The sequence below is a fragment of the Lemur catta genome, chromosome 14 (genome assembly GCF_020740605.2).
Source record: "Lemur catta isolate mLemCat1 chromosome 14, mLemCat1.pri, whole genome shotgun sequence".
Classification (NCBI taxonomy): Eukaryota; Metazoa; Chordata; class Mammalia; order Primates; family Lemuridae; genus Lemur; species Lemur catta.
The window spans coordinates 40,507,656-40,533,411 of NC_059141.1; the positions used below are offsets into that span (position 1 = coordinate 40,507,656).

A 25,756-nucleotide genomic window follows, 5' to 3' on the forward strand; every position below is an offset into this window, starting at 1 on the left:
TGTGGGGCAGGGTCCAGGTTTATTTATCACTTGAGGTGACTGATGGATGAAATGATTTTTTGCTCAAAAATCCTGCATCTTGGCCGGGTGCGGTGGCTCACGCCTGTAATTCTAGCCCTCTGGGAGGCCGAGGCAGGTGGATCGCTCGAGGTCAGGAGTTCGAGACCAGCCTGAGTGAGACCCCGTCTCTACTAAAAATAGAAATAAAAATTATCTGGACAACTAAAAATATATATAGAAAAAATTAGCCTGGCATGGTGGCGCATGCCTGTAGTCCCAGCTACTCGGGAGGCTGAGGCAGGAGGATCGCTTGAGCCCAGGAGTTTGAGGTTGCTGTGAGCTAGACTGACGCCACGGCACTCACTCTAGCCTGGGCAACAAAGTGAGACTCTGTCTCAAAAAAAAAAAAAAAAAAAATCCTGCATCTTTAAGTCAATGTGTTTCCCTGTATGCACATTTGTGTAATACATAACGGCTAATGAGTGGTTGACTTAACAAGTGGCTGATTAAATCAGTCCAGACTGAGATCAAGGAGTGTCACATGGCTCAGAACTCCTCCTAGGTCCAGTAGGGGCGTCAGGTTGTCAAGGAAAGATGACAGAACTCAAACTGGAAAATATGTCAGTTCTATACATACTCACATGACTGCCCATGCCCCCGGTACTTAAATGTGTTTACAGGCATTTGTTAGCAATCTCATAGAAAACTATGATTTTTATTTTAAAACTGCTCTCATAGAACAGCCAGGTTATTAGGACAATCTGAAATTCTAATTGTGTGTTCTCCTTGATTTCGATGTTGAGCTGCCATGGTGATTTTCTCCATGCATCTCACAGGTGCTATGATTGTTTCCAGACTGTCAAGCAAATGTATGCATATATTGAAAAAAAATTCCTATTTTTGTTTCTTATTCTTGTGTAGCAACAATGTGGGCCTGTTATTCACAAAGGGTCAATTATATCATAAATGAACTAGGCTCACAGGGATTATATATTTATCATATGTTAACAGATACAATATGGTAGCTACCAGGTATTGAACACTTCCTACATGTCAGGGACTGTGCTAAACTCTATACTATCTAATTTTCATAATCCTCATAATGCCATATATAATGTAAAGGACAATCCCCATTTTACAGATGGCAAAACAGCTGACAGAACCAGGATTCAACTTTTTTTTTTTTAATTTTTACATAGAACTATGGTTCGGAGGGAAGGATTAAACTCAAACATTTAGACTCTTAAATGCATAGTTTTATTTAATTTTTTTCTTTTTTTAAATTTTTTTCTCCCATCACCTCCTACCTTAAATGCATGATTTTAAAAAATACCTTATTATGAAAAATTCCTATATACGCAAAGTTTGAGAAAAAAGCATAATGAACTTCTGGTACTCCTTACCTTGGTTCAGTAAGTATCAACCTTTTGCCAATTATTATTTTTTCTATACCCCTTACTGTTTTTGTCTTGCTAAAAGAGATTAAGAAGAGGAAAATGAAAATCCCAGGCATCACATTATTTCACCCATAAGTAGTGCAATTTAATTATCTCAAACAGATCAGGATGTTTTGAAAAAAATCACAATACCATTATCATAACTAAGAAAGTAAAAATAATTCCTTTATAGCACTCAAGACCTCATCCATATTCAAATTCTCCCATTATCTCCAACTATCTCAGTTGGTCTGTTCAAATTAGAAGGTCCACATACTGCATTTGGTTAAAAGTTCCCTAAAGTCTCTTTTAATCTCCCCTGCCCCACTTTTCCTTTCCATGTCCATTTATTTATTAGGAAAAAAAAAGGGTAATTTATTGTGTAGACTTTTCCACAATCTGGGTTGGACTGATTACATACTCATGGGTTTATTTTTTTACATGTCTTTTCTCCCTTGTATTTTCTGTAAGCTTTCCTAATTAGATGCTCTTAATGATTGTACATTCTCCCACAAATAGAAAGACTGTACAGTGTATCTCATTATTCTTAGATGCTAAAATATAAATCTTAAATGAAAGAAGAAAGAGACCTGAGTAAAACAAATCAGTCTTAGTAACGCTGGTAGGGAGTAAACAGGGCTAATGTCACTTCTGTAGACCAGAGGTAGGCAAACTTTTTCTGCAAAGGACGAGATGGCCAATATTTTCTGCTTTGCAGGGCGTACAGCCTATGTAGCATCTACTCAATTCTGCCATTGTGGCACAAAAGCAGTCATAGCCACACACCGAATGTAAAGAAACAGGAGTGGTTGTGCTCTAATAAAACTTTATTTCCAAAAACAGGCAGTAGGCTAGATTTGGCCTGCAGAAATACATTTGCTGACCCCTGCTCTAGACCTACGGGCTTGTAGCTGAAGATTTCAACTGAGTGTAACGGTTTATACCAGAGGAAATGAAACTATGTGCTGTGCATTGTGTGTGCTTTGGTCTTCCTTCGTGTGGACTACTCAGTGAAAGCTGACAGAAGGAAATGCACTTCGTGGTGACCTGTAAGTTGGTCTTGGCTGTCTCTGTTTTCTGAGAGCAAGTGTATGTTGCTCTAATGACCCAAGCAGCAGAATGAATGGACGCTCGCCTGAGACAGCAGGTAGAGGGTCAGGTTAGAAATACAGGAAACAGAGTGCAGCAGGAGCCTCACTGAGCCCCAAGTGGGATGTGACACAAAGACGTCATCACTTCCCAGGGTGAGTAAGGGCTTGCATGCTTTCCCTTTAAAAATGTACCCTCGTTGGTTGAGAAAGACTTAATTAACCTTTACCACCAACAGGCTAATTTTAGCACGAGGAAGAAGTCTATTTCTAATTTTGTTCTCCTCCATATTCATGCACTCTCTCGTACTGTGGACGTGTAGATGTCAAGGAGGTGCCTTGAATTTCTAACTCCCACATTTTTCTACACCTGTCTGACCCTTCCTAGAGGAATACTTTATATTTTTATACCACTTAAACACTCTTCTAAAGGGCTTACGCTCCTGTAGTTTCATTTTATCCTCACAACAATCCAGTGAAATAGGATAAATATCATTAACCCCATTTGATAAAGAAAGTGAGGCAGAAAGCTGGTAATTTGCAAATTAAGAAATAGCTAATTAGAGGCAGAATCAGGATGAGAATTCAGGTTTCCAGACCCTCGGGCTGTGGTATTTTTCAAGCAGGGATCAGAATGCCTCTGTCTAAAGACTATTGCTTCTCATCTCTGACAAATGGAGCTTCTGACTAAAATGCAAGATTTTTAATTCCTGAATCACGTAGTGGCTGCTCCTGCCAACTAGGAACACATCAAAATTCAAGTGGTACCTTAGGAGCACTCAACGGATTATTTATATTTTGATTGCTCAGTTAATCACTAAAAACGTATTAGGCCCTACTATGCATAAGGCCAGGTGCTGCAGTTTTGCTGTTCAAGCAAGCAACAGAATTATGGAATCTCAACATATCAAAACAGCCCACTGATACTAGAGACAAAAAGCCTTGTATGAGAGAACCTTCATTTGCTGCTCGGGAAATGTAAATTTGTACATGCTTGCTAGGATGAAGTTTGGCAGTTTATATGAAGAGCCTTCAACGCTGTAACCATAGAGGATGGAGGAGAGGATGCAGGAGGATGGTGAGAGATCTCCTTTTGTGCTGCAGGTGTGCAGAGAAAGCTGAGGGTGGAGCACTAACACGAAGCAAAATTCTCTGACTCCCCAGCCTCCACCCTAAGCACAAGGCAATGGCAATTCTCCTCTAGAGGAATCTGAACTCTGAAACAAAATGTGAGTTCAGCTCAACTCCTGGCTAAATGTGCTCCACCTCTCTCGCATTTGCAGCACAGAAGAAAAAGTATGCCCATTTCCAGATGACAAACACTATTTAACTCAGTCTCTCCTATTCCACACAATATCCAGCATTCTATCTAGTGGGCACAACTGAACAACATACATCAAAGACAGGGAATTTCAGCAAAGACATGGAATTTCTAAGAAAGTCAGATGGAAACAGCTAATAAGGAAAACCACAATACTAGAAATGAATTCCTGTGTTGGGCTCATCAGTAGACTTCATACAGCTCAGAAAAGATTCACTGAACTTCAAGACATGTCAGTATAAATGATCTAAACTAAAAACATAAAGAAAAGGAAAAAAAGAGTAGAAAAGAAAGTACAGAGCGTCCAAGAGCTGTGGGACAATATAAAACAGCTGATTAGAGCTGCAAAAGGAGAAGAGACAGAATAGGACAGAAAAAATATTTGAAGAGATAATGGTCAAGAATTTTCTTGAAATAATGAAAGACATAAAGCCACAAATCCAGGAAGCTCAGGGGACACAAAGCAAGATAAACAAATTCCACAAATAGACACATCAAACTGCTGAAAATGAAAGAAAAAAAAAACAAACACAAAAACCTGATGGTAGCCAGAGGGGGGAAAACACATTTCAAATAGAGAACAAGGATAATAAGTATAGTAGACTACTCATCAGAAATTACGCAATCCAGAAAACAAAGAAATGTTATCTTTAAATATTGAAAGCAAACAACTACCAAATGAGAATTCTATACCCAGTGAAAATATTAATCAGGGAGTAACAAAGGCCTTTTAAGATATATAAAAGCTGAGAGAACTCATTATCAGCATACTTGCAATACAAAAAATGTTAAAGGAAGTTCTTTAGACAGTAGGAATATGATAGCAAACAGAAGTTTAGACCTACATAAAGAAATGAAGGGCTCTAGACATGGTAAAAATGAAGGTAAATATAAGAGATAATTGATGGTCCAAAGTAAAAATAATAACAATGAATTGTGGGGTCTATACTATATGCAAAAGTAAAATGCAGGACAATTGTACATAAATGGGAGGTAGGAACTGGAACAATATTGCTGTCAGGCTCTTATATGTAAAGTAATATATATTTGAAGGTAGACTGATAAATCAATGACATGGATAATATGATATATTATTAAATAAAACAAGATATAAAACAGTATGAAAAATATGCTCAAATTTTTATACATAAATATAAATATGATTATATATGATATATATTATACACACACATTCTAAAAAGGTTATATATTGATACAAATGTTAACAATTTCTCTCAGTGATGAGATTACAAATGACTTTTTCCTTCTTTATACTTTAAAAAAAATTTCCACTATGTACATTTGCACAGTATACAGTGAACAAATGGCTGTGTTTTAATATTGCCTAATTTGCAGCTCACCATGACTATCTGTCTCAGCTCCTACCATCTGTGCTTTACACTCTGGTAGCCACAGAGAGCTTTAACCTACTAATGAACTTCCCTGATATGTGAACTTGGAAGGAACCTGTTAAGCCTTGAAGATATCCTGTACCTAAAGTTATATTACTAACTGTTTCCCATTAAAGTAGAAAATTAAATATGGCTAGAGTTAAAGATCTATATGCTCTTTTTGAGAAGAAGCCTGAATTAAAACTTGGATAAAACCAAATTCAACCTAGAGTTTTGAATCTGACCTAAATTAATGTATACAAAAGTAGATACTACTCTAATTTTGTATAACTTATTTTCTTAATAAAATGTTTTTTCTTGTACTGAAGAAAATTTTTCTAGTGCATTTAAAATGTTACAGAATACATTAGCATTTGGGAAGTCTTTGTGTTTTAACTGACAATGTCCTCTCTGAGTTCATTCAGTCTAATCACTCATTTTATAGATAAGGAAGAGACCAGGGAGGCTTAGTGACTTACCTGGAGTCACAGAGCTTGGAGCCTGGCCAAGACCCCAGGTTTGTCAGTTCCGAGTATAACCCCTCCCATTTCACTAACTCCTTGGGCTTATTTTAAAACCACCATTTTCATTGCCTGCACAATAGCATCTTGTTTAACTTAACTTTTCCATCCAGCTATTCAACATAGTATTTGTTCACTCTAAAAAACTTAAATATAATAGGATTAGCCAGCGCCTTCTTTCTCTAGTATTTACTTCTCCTCAATCCTTTTTGAAAGATGGTAGATAAAGACAAAAAACCAATCACATATATACACACACCTACATTTTACCATCAACCATGAAGGGAACTGGCTATACAAATATTTATACAAAGCATTAACAGGAGCTGGATAAATATGCAGAATTTTGACCAAACAAAATTACAGTACACAGCAAGTTTAATTCTCTCAAATTTCTGGGCCAATAAACTAATTAAGTACTTAACAAAACAACATGGATCGTTGCTGTATCCTCTAATGCTGAGGTTCCCAACCCCAGGGCCGCCACAGACCGGCACCACCGCTGCCCGCCAGGAGCCCGGCTGCACAACAGGAGGCAGGCGGTGGGCGGTGGGCGAGCAAGCCAAGCCCCACCTGCACCCACAGCCGCTCCCCATAGCTCGCATCACCGCCCAAGCCCCGCCCCCCATCAGATCAGCTCTGGCACCAGACCCTCACAGGAGCCTGAACCCCACTGCAAACTGCACATGTGAGGGATCCGGGCTTAGTTCTCCCCATGAGAATCCAAGGCCAGATGATCTGAGCTGGAGCCCAGGTGGCAACGCCCCCCCTTCCCCACCCCCCTGGGAAAAGTGTCTTCCACAAAACCAGTCCCTGGTATCTAAAAGGTTGGAGACCGCTGCTCTCATGTGTGGATTTGTGTTCTCACATACAGTGTGATTTCTAGCCCTCCTCCCTCTGCCTCTAGTCTATTCATTTTCTTCTATAGTAATCTCCTTCCATCTTGATATCTAGATAAGGTTTTTCATCTATAACCACTGGCACTAACCACTGAAGTTAGGAGGTAAAATCCCAATTAAGAATAGGTTTTGCTTTCTATTTTTAGGAAAAGAAGAAGCATATCATGCAGAACAAGCTGTCTTAAGATTTGTACAAATTCAATATATTCCTACAATTTCATCATATTCTTCTGGTATTATAGAAGACTATAGTAATGTATGGTATTATGTTATATTATATTATATTTTAGAATAATCACTAGGGTAAGATCTAACTCCAAAAATAAAGATTGATTTTTATAGTATTTCCAAAACTTTAAAATTGGCTTAGAAATACACAGAAGGTTTTTAATAATGAGCTGGGGTGGGAAGATAGCTTTATTTCAACCCCATGTCTTGGCGAACATCCAGTGGGAAGCACATTTTACTGGGAACGACAAGACCAGGCCTCAATTCTCACTCTTCCACACCCACTTTCCTGACAGATGATCCTGGGAATGTGCCTTGTCTTTAATGACCTTATTTTCTCATCTGTGCAATGGATGCAAGGCCTCCACTGCCTCCATCATAGGGCTGTCAAGAGCAGATAGGAGATAATTCACATCAAAAGGAGGAAGAAAATTCACAGGCATTCCGTATCTTTTGTCTCATTTAATCCACACAACAACCCTAGAATGAGATGCTATCAAACATTTCTCTTTAGTTTACAAATGAAGAAAATATTAACGAGATCCCTAAATCAAAACAACTTGCTAAAGGTCACAAAGCTGCCATAATTTGTCTGATCCCAAGTTCACACTTCCTTTACTAGACCAGACCATGCTGTCCCCCTGACTTCTGAGAGGTACCAACCTATAACTGATCTTTACTATTACAGTGTTTTTGGAGCACCTAACAGTGTGCTAAGAGAGAAAGACTGCATTGTGGCAGTGCAGTCCGGTGGTTAAAGGCTAGATTGCTTAGGTTCAAATTCCAGGCCTGCCCATACTAGTTACATAACCTTAGGTAAGATTACTTACATTCTCTGTATCACAGACTTCTTATCTGTAAAATTGGGCTAATAAAGATACCCATATCCTAGATGCCATGGCTTGAATATTTTCTCCAAATCTCAAGTGTTGGAAATTTACTCCCTAGGCCGGGCACAGTGGCTCACACCTGTAATCCTAGCACTCTGGGCAGCCAAGGCAGGAGGATCGCTTGAGCTCAGGAGTTTGGGACCAGCCTGAGCAAGAGTGAGATCCCATCTCTACTAAAAATAGAAAAAATTAGCCGGGCATAGTGGTGTGTTCCTGTAGTCCCAGCTACTTGGGAGGCTGAGGCAGGAGGATGGCTTGAGCTCAGGAGTTTGAGGTTGCTATGAGCTAGGCTGATGCCACAGCACTCACCCCAGCAACAGAGTGAGACTCTGTCTCAAGAAAAAAAAAAGGAATTTACCGCCCCCCCCCAATTCATATGTTGATGGAATTTGCAGGTGGGGCCCTTGGGCAATATTTAGGATTAGATAAGGTCATCAGAGTGGGGCCTCCCTGATGCAGCTGTTGGATTTATGAGAAAGACAGACATGAGCTGGCATGCTCTTGCAACTCCCCAAAGTGAAACCAGAGTCATTTCCTACCTTGCTTGTGGCAAATGGCAGACTTTTACTTTCATTTAAATATATAAAGGGCTGTGGATTACTGGTCTCTCCCCCTTCACTCAGGGCTCTCCTTTTCTTTAAAAATGTCTGGGAGAGTTTATCACTAAGGGAAGAGTAGGTGGATAATATCACTCAAAATCTTCTAGATAATGAAAGATTGAATCATATGACTATTTTAGTTTGGTTCCTTGACATGCTCTCAATGAAGACAAATACTAAAACAATGGAATGTTAAGAGGGAATCCAGTATCTTCTGCTAATTCTTACCACTTGTCATAATTTTTGCCTCTGAGTTACTACTCTGATTAAAACAAGTTAGTCAAAGTGGCAAAACAAGATGTCTGAAGATCAAGATTTCAATGTGTTAATGATGTGCATTTAAAACATACATATTTTAAGAAGTTTTTGTTTTCTCATTCTATTCTCTTATACTTTAGCACTATTCCTAGAATAAATAGAAACTGAAAAATGATTGGTAAGTAGGTTCCCAGAGAAAGTACAGGAAGGCATTTAAGCAAGGATTCCTACTGTCCTTGTTCACCCCATAGATATATATCTTTTGAAAGTCATTTAGCCTCTAAGAGGAGAGGATGTATCTATTAATCCCCACGCACAGAGCAAATAATCAATAAATGTTTGATAAGTAATATTTAACAGTCGCAGATTTTGATACCATGAAGAAAAATAAAGAACTGAATTCCTGTCTTCTTTAATTTTCTTGAGTATGAAAACATACTTTTTTGTAAATTTTTATTTTTTTCCACTGAAAGTCTTCCCTAATAGTTTATTTTTATAATGGCTTTATTGGGATGAATTACGTATCATAAAATTCACCATTTTAAAGTATACAATTCAGTCACTTTAAAACTATATTCACAAGGATGTGCAACTACCACCAAGATCTAATTCTAGAACATTTTTATCATCTCCAAAAAGGAATCCCATACCATTAGGTGGTCACTTTCCATTCCTCTGTCTCCCAAGCTCCTGTTAACTACTAATCTACTTTTTGTCTCTGTGGATTCGCCTATTCTGGACCTTCCATAGAAATAGGATCATATGATATGTTGTGCCTTTTGTGACTGGCTTCTCTCACTTAGCATAATGTTTTCAAAGTCCACCCATGTTGTAGTATGTATCAGTACTTCATTTCTTTGTATGAGAATGCCTAACTTTTTAATGCCTTAAGAAGCCCATAAAATATATGCAAAAATGAGACTTTCAAGGATAAGGATTTGAGATTTTAAGGATATACCTAGAAAAACTTCCAACAATTGAATATACTGGCAAGAAAACACTCCATCCTTCACAGTCTGACATATAAGCAAGACTATTTATTTAAAAAAAATTCAACTTAGAGGATCTATTATTAGTAATGTAAGCATAAAATAAACTCAGAAACTTCCCTTTTGCTACAGTGCTTGTTATTAAGATGAGCTCCACTGTTGGTAAAAGTCCATTTTCTTTCTTCATGAGGCTTTTTTTTTTAATGTATCATACCTTTTTTTAATTATTTCAGCATATTGTGGGGGTACAAAAGTTTAGGTTACATATAGTGCCCTTACCCCCCCCACCCCCCTTCATGAGGCTTTAATTAAATGAAATAGGTCTTCTTAGGCAAAGTCTTTTTTTCTTCTCCGGTTTTGTTAACTGCTTTGTTCTACACCAGTCCCTGTGTGCTTTCCGGATAAGGAGATTAAGTCCACACTGGCCTTCCTGAGATTGACGCTGAAGATACTGAGGCCAATGACACTTCCCCAACCTCACTCCTCTCTCAGGGAGACCAACTAAATCTCATTTGATAAAACACCTGATAGCGCCAGCCTCTGGGAGAAGTAGCAGCAAATGCTTGGATATTTGATGTTTGTTGTGAAATCAGGCTCTGAATGTTTGGATCTGTTCTGCTGTAAATAACTCAAGAGATTTATTTATTTTCTTCTAAGGATAATATGAAGCTTTTTATTGTTAATACTGTCAGAGTCTTCCACTTAAATTAACAGAGGATGGCTCATCAACAATTTAGAAAAGGCATCCTCAAGGCTTCCTCTGGTTCTAAATGATTTAGTGGGGGCAAGGCAGACTATATTTAAAGTAAATATGCCACACTTGCTTCTCTCATGCACACCCCTCCCGCACCCCCAGCCAGTAACACACTGTCCCATCTGTTGCCAGAGGGGCAGAAAGATTGGAACGGCAGCTGATCTTGGATCTCTTCCCTCAGTTAGAAACTTTGTCTACCTTTGCATCATTGGATGTTACAGGTGACTGGGTCTTTGGAGATATCTAGTCCCATGTTTTCAATATATGCTTTAAAATTGAAAAAAAAATTAAATGATGGTAAAGTACACATAAAACTTCCATCTTAACCATTTTTAAGTGTATATATAGTTCAGTATGGTTCAAAATATTCACATTGCTCTGCAACCAGTCTCCAAAACTCTTCTTATCTTGAAAAATGAAAACTTTATACCCATTAAGCCACTCCCCCTTTTCCTTTCCCCCCAGCCCATGACAACCACCATTCCACTTAGGTATCTATGAATCTGACTACTCTAGTTACCTGATATAAGCGTAATCATGGTATCTGTCTTTTTGTGACTCGTTTATTTTACTTAGCATAATGTCCTTAAGCTTCATCCATGTTGTAGCATGTGTCAAAATTTCCTCCCTTTTTAAGGTTGGGTAATATTCCAATGTATGTATACGCCACATTTTGTGAATGGATAAACATCCATTCATCCGCTGATGGACACTCGGGTTGCTTTCACCTTTTGTCTACTGCGAATAGTGCTGCTATGAACATGGCTGTACAAGTATCTCTTGAGACCCTGCTTTCAATTCTTTTGGGTTTAATTCAACCCAGAAGTGAAATTGCTGGATCATATGGTAACTGTATTTAGTTTTCTGAGGAAATGCCAAACTGTTTTCACTGTGGCTGTATGAATTTATATTCCCATCCACAGTGCACAAGTTCTCCTATCTTCATATCCTTGCCAAGATTGGTTATTTTCTGGATTTTTTAAATAGTAGCCATCTTAAAAGCTATTCCGTATAAGCTTTTTAAATATATTTTTTCAGTATACATTTCAGGGTTTCCATAATTCCATAAACAACGAGGAGTTTTGGGGCACTGAAGATTGAAATAGTAAATGTCTTTTTATCCTGTAAGAATTTGTTAGGAAAAAAAGAGTTCTGCTAAAAAAAAAAAAAAAAATGACACCTACTGATTTAGACCAAGCAACTATTTGTTTTACATGAGAACAAATGTAATTAAAATGGAATAAAACAACTGATTATAGGGCTTCTACTTTGCGCCCGCCCTATGAGACATGCATCATCTCATTTCATTTCCATAACAACCTATAAAATAGGTGCTATTAACTCAAATTCACAGGTGAGCAATGTGAAGCTGGAAGGGGTTACAGGTCACATGGCTAGAAAATGCCAGAGCTGAAATTTGAACTTGAATTGTCTGATTCCAAAAGCCGTGCTGCCTCTTTCCAGTGGGTCACAGAAGAAAAAGTACATCCTGATAGTGAGTCTCTTCCTAACTTGGGCAAACATCAGCTCAAGCTCTGTATTCAAGCAGCATAGTCTCTACACAGAAAATGCTGGCTGACATACAATTTCCAACCAAAAAGAAACAGCATATTCAATGCTTTTTAAATTTATTTTTTTATTTTTAATTGTTTTTTAGAGATATGGTCTCGCTATGTTTCCCAGGCTGGTGTCAAGGGATCCTCCCGCCTCCGCCTCCCAAAGTTCTGGGATTACAGGCGTGAGCCACCATGCTCGGCTAAATGCTAATAACAACATTCAATGGCTAAACAAGTGGCTAGTTCAACTCTTTCATTTTAAATAAGAAGAACCATAGCTTTCTTTATATTTCTTTAAAGCTGTCACTATTTTTTCTTTTTCTTTTTTTTTTTTTTTGAGACATAGTCTTGCTCTGTCACCCCAGCTAGAGTGCAGTGGTGACATCATAGCTCACTGCAACCTCAGACTCCTGGACTCAGATGATTCTGCCTCAGCCTCCCAAGGAGCTGGGGCTACAGGTGTGCATCACCATTTCCAGGTAATTTTTCTATTTTTAGTAGATACGGGATCTTGCTTTTGTTCAGGCTGGTCTTGAACTCCTGGCCTCAAGCAATCCTCCCACCTCTGCTTCCCACAGTGCTAGGATTACAGGCGTCAGCCACCGCACCCAGCCTCAAGGTGTCATCATTAAAGGTCAGTCACAAGTAGCCTGCTATCTGTGTTATAGTAAAGAAAGCCCCTCCCAGCTAGAAATACCTATGAGTAGGGAGACATATAGTAATTGACCCAAAAGGGTAATTTAAAACTCAATTATAAAGTAATTAATTGCTTCGTATACATTGAGAAAGTTATTTTAAAATTTTAAATTATTTGAAATGAGTCCATCCAATGATGTTAGATTTCCTGTAACGTTTCTAATGAATGCTGTAATTTCAATAAAAAATTCCACCCCTCTTCCTAACATTCTACCATCAAAAATATTAAGAGGCTTTACAATTATAAAATTTCCACCCTCCTATATCACTTCTGATAAACCTGGAACTAAATTAATTTCTGTGTTGAATATTTTTCTTTCCCCTCCAGAAAGTAAATCACTCTTGCAGGCTTTTGAGATGTCAGTTCACTTGAAACTCTTAATCAGGTATCTTGCCCTCATTTGGTCTTTGGATAAATTAGATGCCTGCTGAAGTTTCAAACATGTCAAGAAATGAACACAATGTCTTTGAAGTTTCTAAAGAAAGATGATTTGGAAATAACGAAATCAATCCAGTGCCAATTGCTTTTTGTGTGTGCAGCGCACTTCTCCAGGGACCCAGCTACCCCCAGTGGCCAACACACCATCCTCAGCCTTCGAGCACAGAGGCCATTCACTGAGCACTGTGCTGTCTCTCCTGCCAACCCAGCGCCACCCGCCAGCTCTGACGTCACGCGCCGAGGTGTGCAAAAATGCATTACAAGGTCTGGATTCAAATCCCTGTTCTGCCGCTCTCAGTAGGATCAGGGCCAAATAACTCCTCAGAACTTCCATTTATTCATCTGTAAAAATGTCTATTCTTGTGAATTTCAAATGATGTACTGGACACAAATGTATTTTGTAAACTGTAAAATATAATGTAAATTCGAGGGAATATTATTAAGGGGTTATCAACATAAAAATAATTGTTATGAGCAAATGATTCTTTTTTAAGACTTCTATGACTCACCTTTGGACAATTTATGCAGAGAAAGATTTTCACAACATGGCCCTTGGTCAATATTTTCTAATCTTGCCTGATCAGAAAAATCACCTGAGGAACTTGTTAAAAACACAAATTGCAAGTCCCCCCTGTAGACTTCATGAGTCAGAATCTAAGGGAAAAACTGGCTGAAAAAAACTAGGAAAAGTTGGCTGAGAGGCCCTGACTTAGAAACAATTACAACATTTTTAATTTTTAATTTCAGGGGGGCTGCACTCCTTGTAAAGGCAAGCCTGCCTTGCATTTCTTACCAGGAAATGTGTATCACTTGTTTTAGTCACAAGGTCATGGAGTTTCTAAATATCAAGAGCCCATTTCAAAGCATGATTATTAGGGATACATTAAAAATGTATTGAATTCATCTTGCAACCCTGGTGCAGGCAGAGAATGAATCACCGGCTGGGACACAGAGAGGCTGCTCTCAGCTCTGGTTCTCTTGTGATGACTCTGGGTAAGTCCAAAGTCCAACTACCACATCGCCTGCCTCTGAGCTTAGGATGTCACAGTCTACACAGTCTGAGTGTGGTTCGTTTGATTTATTGTTTTTTATTGCCTTGTTTTACTTTCTGTGTCTTAACCCAAGCTCCGCCACTTTAGAGCTGTGTGGCTTTGGACAACTTATTTAACTTCTTGCTTCCTGGTGTAAAATGGACATCACAGCCATACCTCACAGAGTGACTGCTTCAGGCCCTGGTACCCAGTAACAAATGAAACCTATTCTCTGAACTAGTTTGAATTTTGTGTGAAAATTTTTTCCACCTCCTATTTTAAAGGCTCAGTGGTAAGCTCTGAGCAGAGCCTTGGGGTCTCCTGACCAACTGCTCGCAGGGGCGGCTCACCTGGGTTTGCTCCATGCCCACCGAGCGCAATCCCAGACCAAGCATGAACTTCTGGGCCCCTCCTCCCCAACCTGGGACATCACACCATGCCACTTCTTGGCTGCAAAGAGATGCTCCACCCAGTGGGGGCATCACTTCATTTGGATGGGTCATGGTGATTGGCATGGGACTGTCTCATGCACTGAAGGAGGTTGGGCCATCCTGGCCCTCGCCCATCACATACCTGCCACCACCATGACAACCAAAATGCCTCTACGGATTTCCAGGTCTTCTATGGAGAGTGATGCTCCCTCTTTCCCCAGTGAGAACCAGTGGTTCTGGCAGGACTCTGGAGAAGTCATCTCCAAGAAGAAGAGCATCATACCAGGGGTCTGACGCATTCCTCCTGTCAGCTCTTGCCCCATGTGATTAGAGTCTGCCACAGCTCAAGCCCAGCCTCCTCGTTCCCTTTCATATGTGTCCTAATGATCTCAGACACTACTGTTGCAGGTGACTTCTCCATGCCAAGACCTGCAAGGACGCCCTTTTGCCTGCAGGGCCAAAGCCAGTGCCGGCAGCCCCGCCTGGCATTCACGGACCCCCTTCCCCCAGGCTGCACTCACCACTCGTCTCCAGCCTCACTTTTCCTTGCACCTGGGCTTCAGTTTCCATTTCTTGGAGTTGATTCTAATCCCTATGTTACTACCATAGCCCAGCTTCTCAATTTTTTTCCCCCAACTATTCTAGTCCATGCTGATGTCCCACTTGAACTTGTTTTTTTTGGAACCTCCTGCTTCAGTTTGAGAGAGAGCTGGTAAATGATCATTCCTGTCCACACGGGCTTACCCCCTCTGCAGCCTCCGGTTCTCAAAGCCCTAACCTCTTCCCTCTAGGTGGCCTTTGCCCATCCTTTATGTTCTTCAAACCAGCAGAGGAAGAAGATCAGTGTTTTTTCACTGCCATGGAAGGACAGCGGTGCCTAAGGAGGGCACGAGGGTTCATCTGAGCTGATCCAAATGGACCCTCTGCTGACAGCGAGAGTGGACCATGTGCCAGAATGTTCAGTAGAGGACCTGTCTGGGGCTCAGCAGCCCCTTTGCTGCTATTTGTACTCAATGGAGGGAACGAAAATTCTACAGCTAATGAATAATTCTCTTTTAAAGTGCAAATGAGTAAAGCAAGCTCTGCCAACTCCTACCTTAATAGAACTTTATTTCACAGAATTCCAAAACGGGATTTATTTGGGTCATTTAAAAATGTTCTCAGAGCCACAGTGCTAGAGCAGCACTGCAAGAGGCAGGGCACATATTCAAGGCGGAAAAGTGAAAGAAAGAGAAAGCTGTGCCTTCCAATTTCTATGATTTTTTAAGTTCTTACTGTCTCAAACGAGGTCATATTAATAGTTTCTTAAGGGCTGACCTCATGCTGGCAGACTGCACTGCAAGTAACAGAGCTGAAACATTCTGGGGAGCTGCATTTCTGACTACGCCCAGAAACGCTATAGAGAGCTGCCGTGATGCTACCTGCTTGACCTGGGCCATGTTTTATGGGGGAAGGTGCCTTGTGATGAGTGGGTCCCCTCCTGGATGAGAGGTAACAACTGCCACCAACACCATGTCTAGAGCCCTTGCTTGTGTGTTGTGGCTCAAGCACTGTGCTAAGCACTTTCAAAGCATTATTTCATTCAGTTGTCACTACATTATGCATGAGCTCCTATCATTGGACCCATTTTATGGATGATGAAGCTGAAGGATAAATAACTTGCCCAAGAGCACAAGGGAAAGCCACAGGGCCCGCGTGGGACTCCAGCAGTCTGGCTGCAGCGTGGATCGCCTTAGCCACTGCCCTACACCCCGCCGCTGTGAAAGGGAAAGGGAAACCAAAGGCTGCTTCCCTCACGGTGGTGCAGAGGGGCAGGGCCTGTGGTTGCTTTTCCGACATCTCTCTCATTTGGCTGTTAAGAAAACTACAGGACAGGTGATGAAGGGACTTGCCCTGGGCCACATCACTGACCAATGACACAGCCAGGACGAGAGGCCCAGGGGTCCAGGAGGAGCCCTTTCTTCACTCCATGCTGCTGCACATAGAAACTTCACCTCTTCAGGTGGGGAACAACATAGATCCCATACCACACGGTAAGATGCCATTGAAGTTCAAATGCACAAATGGATTTCAGATAAAAATATTTCTATAAGAAATGTATACAGGAGATTCTCCTTTGATGTGGCATTCAGGAAATTAACTGGAGAAGGCAGGGATGAGATTGCACGGCAGGCTTATAAGAGCAAATCTAAATAAACATGCATCCTCCTCCGCTCTGCCTCCCTTACAAAAACTTCCTGGTTTCCTTTCTCCCCGGACATTAATATCACCATGGCAACAAGAATATGGTTAATGCAGTAGCCACAGGGCTACTTTCTCATCACTCACATTCCTTTGCTAATGCTCTCAAATTCCCATTTTCATTCAGGAGGTTTATATAATCCATTTAAAAAAATCTTCGTCTTTAACATTGTTGAGCCTATACTAGGACATGAGCCTATTTAAAAAAATGCATATTAACGAAAAGTGTTTGCATGTGTTTGGTCTCTGTAAGGATAAACATTCAAAAATAGAACAGGACTGAGTGGTTTTTATTTTCTTTCTTTTGATTTATTGTATTTTATTTAAAGCATGAATTATATAAGGAGGAGAAAATACGCAGTTGTCCCCATGGTATCCATGGGGATTGGTTCCAACACCCGTAAGGATACCAAAATTCATGGATGCTCATGTCCCTTGTATAAAATAGTGTTTGCACATAACCTATGCACGCTCTCCTGTATACTTTAAATCATCTCCAGGTTATAATATCCAATACAATGTAAATGCTATGTAAATAGATGTAATGCTACACTTTTTATTTGTATTATTTTCTATTGCTGTTATTTTTATTTTGTTCTGAATATTTTTAATTCATGGTTGGTTGAATCCACTGATGAGGACCCTAAGGATGTGAAGGGCTGACTGTATTATAAAAATATATTTGCAAAGGCAGCACTACACAAACCAGCGTCTCCAGAAGCCCTGTACCCTTATAAAACCATTATAAAAGTTAGCCACGTTCTCACTGGAGTCATGTTCCAGTAGCTGCGGTCCTTTCTAGCACCCTCTGGCGGTCGCTTTGGTTGAGGCTTCAAAGCCCAGAGCCTGAGGCCCTGCTTAAGACATCCTTCATTGAACAAGGCTTGGCAGTAGCCCTTGGTGACAAGTCCTTTGTTCTAGGATTGTCTTCCAAGGTCATCTGCGGGGCTGAATAACAAGTCTCTGTGCTGCTCAAACATACCTGCCCCTCTGTGTCTGACATTCAACACTTGGGTTTGGTACACTGGCCTAAAATTCTATTAGAAGCCTACGGATTTTTCCATTTGCCTTAATGTAACTGATCTCAGTTTAGGAGGCAGCTTCTAACACCAGGTGAGGCTCAAGCTGAAGTAACAGGAGTTTTGATAGGATAGGGAGAGGAAAGCAGGTTTACAGGAATAGTGGACAAGTAGGCCTAGAAGTGACTTGTTCATTCACTCTTGAATTTAATAAATATATACTGAATACCTCCCAGTGCCAGGGACTGGGCCATACTCCAGGGATTCCAAGATGTGTAAGAAAACAGAAGTCTGTCCTTGAGGAATTCACAGTGTTGCAAGCGAGGTGAAGAATAAGATGTGGGTAGGAGCTATAAATAAGTTTCATTGCATTTCTACTCCAGCCCTCCTAGCATTGTTGAGATAATAAATGTAAAATGCCTAATAAAGAAGGTGGATAATAGATTGTAACTTTTTAAAAGTCATTATTACTATACATTTCACTTGCGAAGAAAAGGAGGCGATGGACATTTCCTGAGCGCTTATTTGGTAACAGGCAGAGTTGCTGATGTTTTCACGCAGGGTTCCGTAGCCCTCTGGCTGAATGGAGCGCGGCTGAACATTCCAGTGGCTGCATCAGTTTGGCAAAAGATGCTGTTTCATAAAAGGCAGATAAAGGGCTGTTGGGCACCAAAAACAAACAAGTCATCCACTGGAAGGTGGAGAGGATTAAGTTCACGTGAAAGTCATCAGCACAGAGCTAGGCTCACGGGAGCACCTGGGAACCAGGGGAAAGCCTGGACACAGAGGGCGGGTGGGGAGTCTCAGCCTTCAAGGGGCTTAGACAGCAAACAGAGTGTGCAAGACAGACAATACCGTGGAAATAAAATGATATTCTAGGCCTAATGTGAGAGTGGAAGGACAGACTGTGATGCTCACAGATGAGGGTGGGGAGCAGCCAACTTCCCTGGGGGGAAAGTTACATTTTCAGATAATCATGACATTGAAGGGAAGGATGGCCTACGACTGCTGGTGTCACTACTTTGTTCCAAAGAACTTTCTATAACGGTGGACATGTTACGTATCTGTGCCACCTAACACAGCAGCCACTAGCCACATGGAGCTATTGAGCGCTTGGCATGCTCTTGAGCAAGAATGAAGAAATGAATTTCAAATTTTATTTAATTTAAATTAAAATTAATACCTACAAGTTAGTGTCTAGTACATTAAGATAACCTAGGTACTGAGAAAACAGAATTTTCCTTCCTCACTGGGGTCCAGAGGTGGTTAAGAGGCATGGACCCTGGCTAGGAGAAACGTGGTAAAAGGGGTTCCCACTGGTGGGAAGTAAAATAAACTCTGCAACATAGTGGCTTCTGGGGACTCAGGAAGAAGTCACCTGAGGGAGGGGTCATACACCATAGACTTTGGGGACACTACTGTTCAGGACCTATCCTTCAACTTTGCCTTTCTGCTCTGAACTCCCTTCCTAAATCCCTAAGTCTTTAGAAAAGTCCTGTTCAGCATTATAGCTTAGGTTTAATTGTGCTTTGAGGAATTAACGGAGAGACTCTATCTTATGGTTTAACACCTTGGTGCCTGAACAAATGAGCAGAATAAGGACTAACAGAGTACTAAGTACTCTAGTATTAGTAATAAGCACTAACAGTAAAGTATGTTACTCAAGTTGGAATCTTCAGATCCAGCTCATAGTAGATGCTCTGTAAATATTGCTAAGCAAATTAAATTTAGAAAACGAAGTCTGTAGATTACGCCTATCCACGGACACTACTTCGCTCATGCATATGCTGAACCATGTTGGTCTCCTGTTTGGGCAGAATGTAAATCTTACACTTTTATTTTTCTAGCAACAGGTTTAGTAGTTCTAGTATCTAAAAACACTGCTTTCATTTTATCCAAAAATTAAAATATCTTAAATAAGCAACTTTTCGTATGATTTGAGTTCTGAATGTGGTTCAGCACCCATCAAAACCTCGTTTTTAAATCATCTGCTATTTGAGAAAGGCAGTCCAACAGACATGTTAACTAGCCATCGATCTGCGGCGTAGACACCAAGTTCTCTCCTACACAATCAGAACATCATACGCCTAAGTACCTGGGCCCAGGCTCTCAGCTTCCCTGGGCAAGATGCCTTTACAGATGGAGATTCAGCATTCAGCTCCATAGGCAGCATGGAGCAGTGGAATTTGAGCCTTTTGAAGTGTTGTAATTAAAGATACTGGTAACTAGGTAACTCACTGTTCTTAATAGAAAGATTTATATAATAAAAACCATGTTTGAGTTATTTCACTGAAAAAATTTGCCTCTATAGATAACAGTAAGATTTCCTTTGTCAAAAATGAAAACCATATAATCCCTGCTTCCCTTTCCCCTACACATATAGAAGCTTTTAAGGCCTAAGTTTATTCTCCAATTGTATTCACTGGCTCATTCCTGCTGCCTGGTAACATTTGCTTTTTCGGTTTCACCCTTATATGTCTTTGTATATTTCAATCTGTCAACCACCTGAAATCCTTTTGAAAACAAATGAGGTCTAGAACCCAAACACGTAAATCCTTAATCCCTTCAGAGATCAAACCAAAAAGTACTAAGTAGCAAGACTAATAAAAGGATGCTTTATTCAATTATTTTCTCAAAATGGCAAATTGAATAATAACTTACAAGAGAAAGGTCAACGGTAAAAGTGAAGATTAGGTTAGGTGGTCCATTATGTTTGATGAAAAAAACTCAGCCAGCAAAGTGTTAATCTATCTTCTTCAATCAATAGAAGGAACTTTGCAGGCATCTACATAATATAATTTGGCCTTTTGTTACTCTAGGGCATAAATACTCCTTACTGGAATGATAATCAGGAGTGGCTCTGGTGTGTTTGAGTTACATTCTCTTTCCCAAGAGAGCTAGAATGATTTTCCAAGACAGCAAGGGTCATGCATAAATTCAGACGGTGTCGGGGCCATCTCCGCAGACTCAATTCAAAGAAGGAAGGATGCTGACGCTGCAATGCAGCATTCAGCAGCTACAGCATTAACTCCTTGCAGCGGACCTGTGAGCCTGAACACATTTCCATGGATAATCCAAAAGGAAATACTGAAGATGCCACACAGGATAGCTTACTTCTACATAGCAAAATTATAATGCAGAAATCAAAATTGACGTCATAATAAAAATCTAAGGAAAGGTGCTAATAAAACGGGTAAGTATGCCATATGTACGTCGGTTACCAGAATTGCTACTCAGGAGCATTCACCACGGGCTGCGACCTGCTTTACTGCAGCGTGGATTAGCTGGCACTACAAAGAAACACAGAAAGCAATCTGTGCTACTGCGTACTCCCTTTAGTCACATGGATTTGTTTCTGCCCTTTATTTGCTTTGGATATGAACATCTTACTGTGTGCAGGAAATGCTTCCAGAAACGTTGTCCTTATTCCTATTCCCAAGCTCTCTTTGCTAGCAGGGGTCATGTCCTCAGCCCACAGTGCTACAAATACTGCTAGTCTATATCTGCCTTTTTCCTCTGATCTAAATCTTCAACTCCTTCCTGTACTCAGGCACAGCTAGAAAACAAAAATCACAGCCCCCAAAGACAAAGGTTGCTGCTGTTATTTTTTAATCTACCTCTAATCATCTCATGAATACCTCTGTCCAAACCTGGTTCTAAAGCACATGATTTAGGGTTACAATTTGCAGCCAATTCTTAGCAAATGAGGCTTAATGATCTTCCCTTTACTGTTCTGACCAGATAAAATTTGATCCCATCTGCGTTCAGAGAGGCCTCTTAGTTTCACCTGCTATTTCTGCTATCTTCCTGAGAGAACTATGACTTAGAAGGCCCCACTGAAGTTGGCAAGGAAGGGACCTCTGTCGTACAAAAGTAGAGGTGTTCAATCATTATGTAATGAAATCACTAGAGATCTGGAACCTAAAATGGATTGCTTGAGGCACGTAGCGGTTGCCTTGCTTTAAGCTCTTCAGGAAGAGTCCTCAGATATCCTAAAGCAAGTCATCAATCACCAACTGCAGAGAGAAGCAGAACTTGTTGGAGAATAAGCAACAGCACAGCTTTCTATAAAGTGAAATCAAATTCTGCCACAGACTTCAGCTCAGAAGTGCTATTAGGCCTCATTAATTAGCAACACTGGGGAAAATGCTTTTCTGAATCAGTGAAGAGTCTGAATTTTAACACCTTTTAAACAAAAGCACAGTGTGATTATTTTAATTCACAAATGGTAACTCAGTAAGGTTAATGGCGTGGGTCTAAGGTCTCCATTGATTTTTAATCAATAAATAAGCATCTTTGTAATTACCACATTGTTTTAATGTAAATGGGTGCTTTAAAATTGGTTGAAAAAGTCTGAAAATACTGTAGTTTGTCCTCTTAAATTGCTTAAACATTTCCCCAATCTTCTTATTTTCAGCAGCATCAGGAAATTTCTGAACAATGGCACAAAGACAACTTCAAATTTCACCCTGACACGAATTTTCCAAATGTCCTCATTAGAAGATATGACTTAATGAGGTTTTTATTACACTGTGAATTACAGAAGTCAAACCAGAAGAATGCCTCTTGAAACGAACTTCAGTGTTAACACTGACATGCCCTGTTTATACTTGACTTAAAGAAGTCCTTAACTTTGCCCTTCAAAATGTCAAACCAGGCCTCGGATCTGCCATGTCAAGGATGTAGTTAATGCAGTAAGAACAGAGCTCTAGAGTGAAACAAACTCACTGGCACTCTTGAGTCACTGAAACCGATACAGGCTTTCAGCAAGCTGATGCCAACAGGGTAGGAAATAGCCCCTATATGGGTACAGTTTGGGCTTTTATCATTTTTATAAAACTAATGAATTATAAGAGGAAAAGAAAAATAAACCCTTTTAAGTTGCCCAAAGGGAGACGGAATACTGGAATGGTTAAGAGCTTTGGGCCTGGAATCCTGCCTCTTCCAACCTGCTAGCTCTGTGATCCTGCAGCAGCTACTTCTTATCTCTAAGCCTCAGTTTTCCTCTTCTGTAAAATAGGGATAAATAGCACTTTTCCTCATAGTACAATAAATGAGATACAATGCATAGCCTGCATCAGTAGTCCCAGTCAGTAAGGACTTCAAAAATGATATTACTTTGACTGCTGCAGCAACTACTGCACTGCTAGTTACTGGTACGACACACTATCTCCCTACCTGATCTAGTCCTATTTCTCTTCTAATGAGTGAGGTTTTAAGAAAAATAATATTTCAAATGCTATATTCAAAATTACAGTGCTGCTGCTGTGTTGGGCACTGTGCTAAGTGGTTTACATATACTGGCTATTTTAATCCTCACAGTGACTCAACGAGGGAGAGGTGATATTATTTTAGCATGATGATTTATTATTTAATTTCATAATTCATATCAGTTCATCTTATAAATGAGAAAACTGATAGATGCAGAAAAGTGAAAGCCAAAATATGAACCTGAGGAGTCAGAATTCAGAGTCCACACTTTTAGCCGCTACTTCATCCTGCCTCCAACTTCATTTCTACTTTTGACAATGATGTTTCTGACGATCAAGCCTAACACAGGACCTGTTTTTACACTTAGAGCAGTATTGCTCCAGATGTCCAAGTTGCTGTGCAATGATACACATGATGTTGTAATTCCTTTCTCCAATGACTCTGAGCTTACTCGGGTTACACAATCTCGTTACTGATATGAATGTCATTAAGGGACAGAAGATAAAAGCAAAAGATGGTCTCTAGTACTTATTTGGGTTCTGAAGTTCAGACCTCATCTTGATATTCCAGCACATTCCACCATAAGGTCAAGACCCTGATCTCTCGATCACTAGGAATCATTTGACCAATTTCTAACAGTTTCAGAAATTTCAACTTGGGGAACCGTTTGTAGTTCCCAGTCATGGTCACTTGAATCACATCTTCTACACATGCATTTATATATTTAGCACCCACCCCACTGAGCACCCCTAATCTTGTTTGACTTTTCCTTCTAGGAAGCAGGCACACGTATGTAAAAACAAGAAGATCCAGTAGGATGAGTAGAAAATCATAACTGTGATGGATTGGAAGGACTCTCGGAGGTCAGCCCTCCCGATCTCTTCCTTACATTGGGAGAGGAGAGTTAGCAATTGTTCCAAGCGCTTAAAAGGCGTTACACGTTGCTGTGCTCTTACCCTTGCCGTGAAGTCCACAGCAGCCGCTCGGTTTAACAGCAACGTGGCTACATTGATGTTTCCATAGTGAGCAGCTATGTGGAGCGGAGTGAAGCCACTCTGTAAAGAAAACACAGCAGACGTTCACTTGATTCCTGCTGGGCCCCTGGCTGACAGGTGACTGTCATAACCCTGCCCAAATCAAAATGAGGAAGCAAAATATGCTGAGGTCTACATTCCATTCTGTACTAGGTTTCAATCAGTGCCAATTGCTCACAGGGTTGCTAATAAACCCCAAACGTACAGGTAGAGGAATAGAACAGGGAGGAACTAAGGGTAGAGACTGAGTAGTTTTTAGTAATCCAGTAACAGAACTATAGAGAAGCCAACATGTCGAAAAGTTAAAATAAAGATGATGGGAAAGATCTTTATAGCTCATAGCTTGATTAGTACCCCTGTTTCATTACTGGTGATAGAATTGTGCAGTAAAACTCAAAATTCAATTAGTTTATATATTCAATATAGAATATTCAGATGAACCAACAGTAAATGCCAATTTTAATAACAAAGGCGAGTTTTTTGGGAAGAGGTACTACCATCAAATTGGTTTTGCATAATGGACAATTGTGTTCTATGAAGAATCCATAAGTTGATCTCTTCTTTGTTAGCAAATGCCTATTCAATAACACATTTTTCTGGATTATTTATACCAAGGTCATTTTACTTCCTTAAAAAAATGCTAAAACATGCAGCGATTCACTTAGTCCCCAAGGATTGAAACCTTATAGGAACTAGATGCATTTCTAATTTGGTAGCAAGCTTCTTAGCCATGCTAGCTATCTGACTGTCGTGGAGGGGTGGGTCATATTGGCACCATTCTGAAGTACCTTTCCTTTTGCTGACACCATGGAGGGTAAGTGTCATGCAGAACCCTAAAGAATCAGTCCTCGAGGAGTAGAATGACAGGGTTGTCTGCAGCTTTAGGTATAGCTGATAAGCATCTAAAGTGTCCAAACTCTTCATCTCATACAACTCCGTTGCAACACCCTTAAGTTACAAGCATTCCTCATTCTTCCTTTCCAACACCAGGTTCAGCTGCAGAAAGCCCTGGTAATCAAACTACTGTATTCTCTGGCACATGCTCCTTTAGGGGGTGGGGGGCAGGGGGAGGTCAGGGGTATAAAGCAGGTATCTAGCCTACAGAAGGCAATGCAAAGAAGGGAAAACCATGAGGCAGCAGCACTAAGTAATGGGAAAATGATGATGCAGATATAGATTATACATATACGCATATATATATATACCTCTGTTGTTCTATTCACCACCATCTAGGTTAACACATTTGGAAGCAAAGAGGAGGAAAAAATGAACGGTTAGTTCGCTATCGGTGATATGGGTTGCAGAAAGCTCACGACAGCTAAGTAATGAGGATGGAAGCTCGGATGGAAGCACAAAAGGCACAGAAAGAAAGCTAGACTGAATGGCGGGCGGCACAATGGCCCAATCCAAATGCCACATGTCCACCACAGAGACTATCAAGTTCTACAAAACGATGGGAATTTGGGGCTGCGGCTCTCCCACTGCTGGCTCGCTTTCCGCAGCTGACCTGCACTCCGCACCTTGCCTGTCATCTTAGATAGCAACTAGAAGTTTATCTAGCATTTCGTAATTTTTCACCCCATGTTTGAGCGGAAGTGTTAAATACATTCTGAAATCCAGATTCAAAGGAAGGAAAAGATCTGGTGCATATAAATCGGTTTCTTTTGAGGTGGCCTCCCTTTTAGCAGGCATAGGGCAGCATCCCATTCACCCCCTAGTTTCTC

The 25,756-nt window shown here is 40.3% G+C and overlaps 1 protein-coding gene across 4 annotated transcripts in view; it reads right to left on the reverse strand.

The window, feature by feature from the left end:
- The window catches only part of ANK3 (ankyrin 3), a 618,703-nt gene that overhangs the window by 173,911 nt on the left and 419,036 nt on the right, over positions 1-25,756 (reverse strand). For all 4 annotated transcript variants that reach the window (XM_045568777.1, XM_045568776.1, XM_045568774.1 and 1 more), the window contains exon 8: positions 23,955-24,053. In XM_045568777.1, the coding sequence (XP_045424733.1) occupies positions 23,955-24,053 (99 nt within the window). The remainder of the gene's footprint in view (positions 1-23,954; positions 24,054-25,756) is intronic.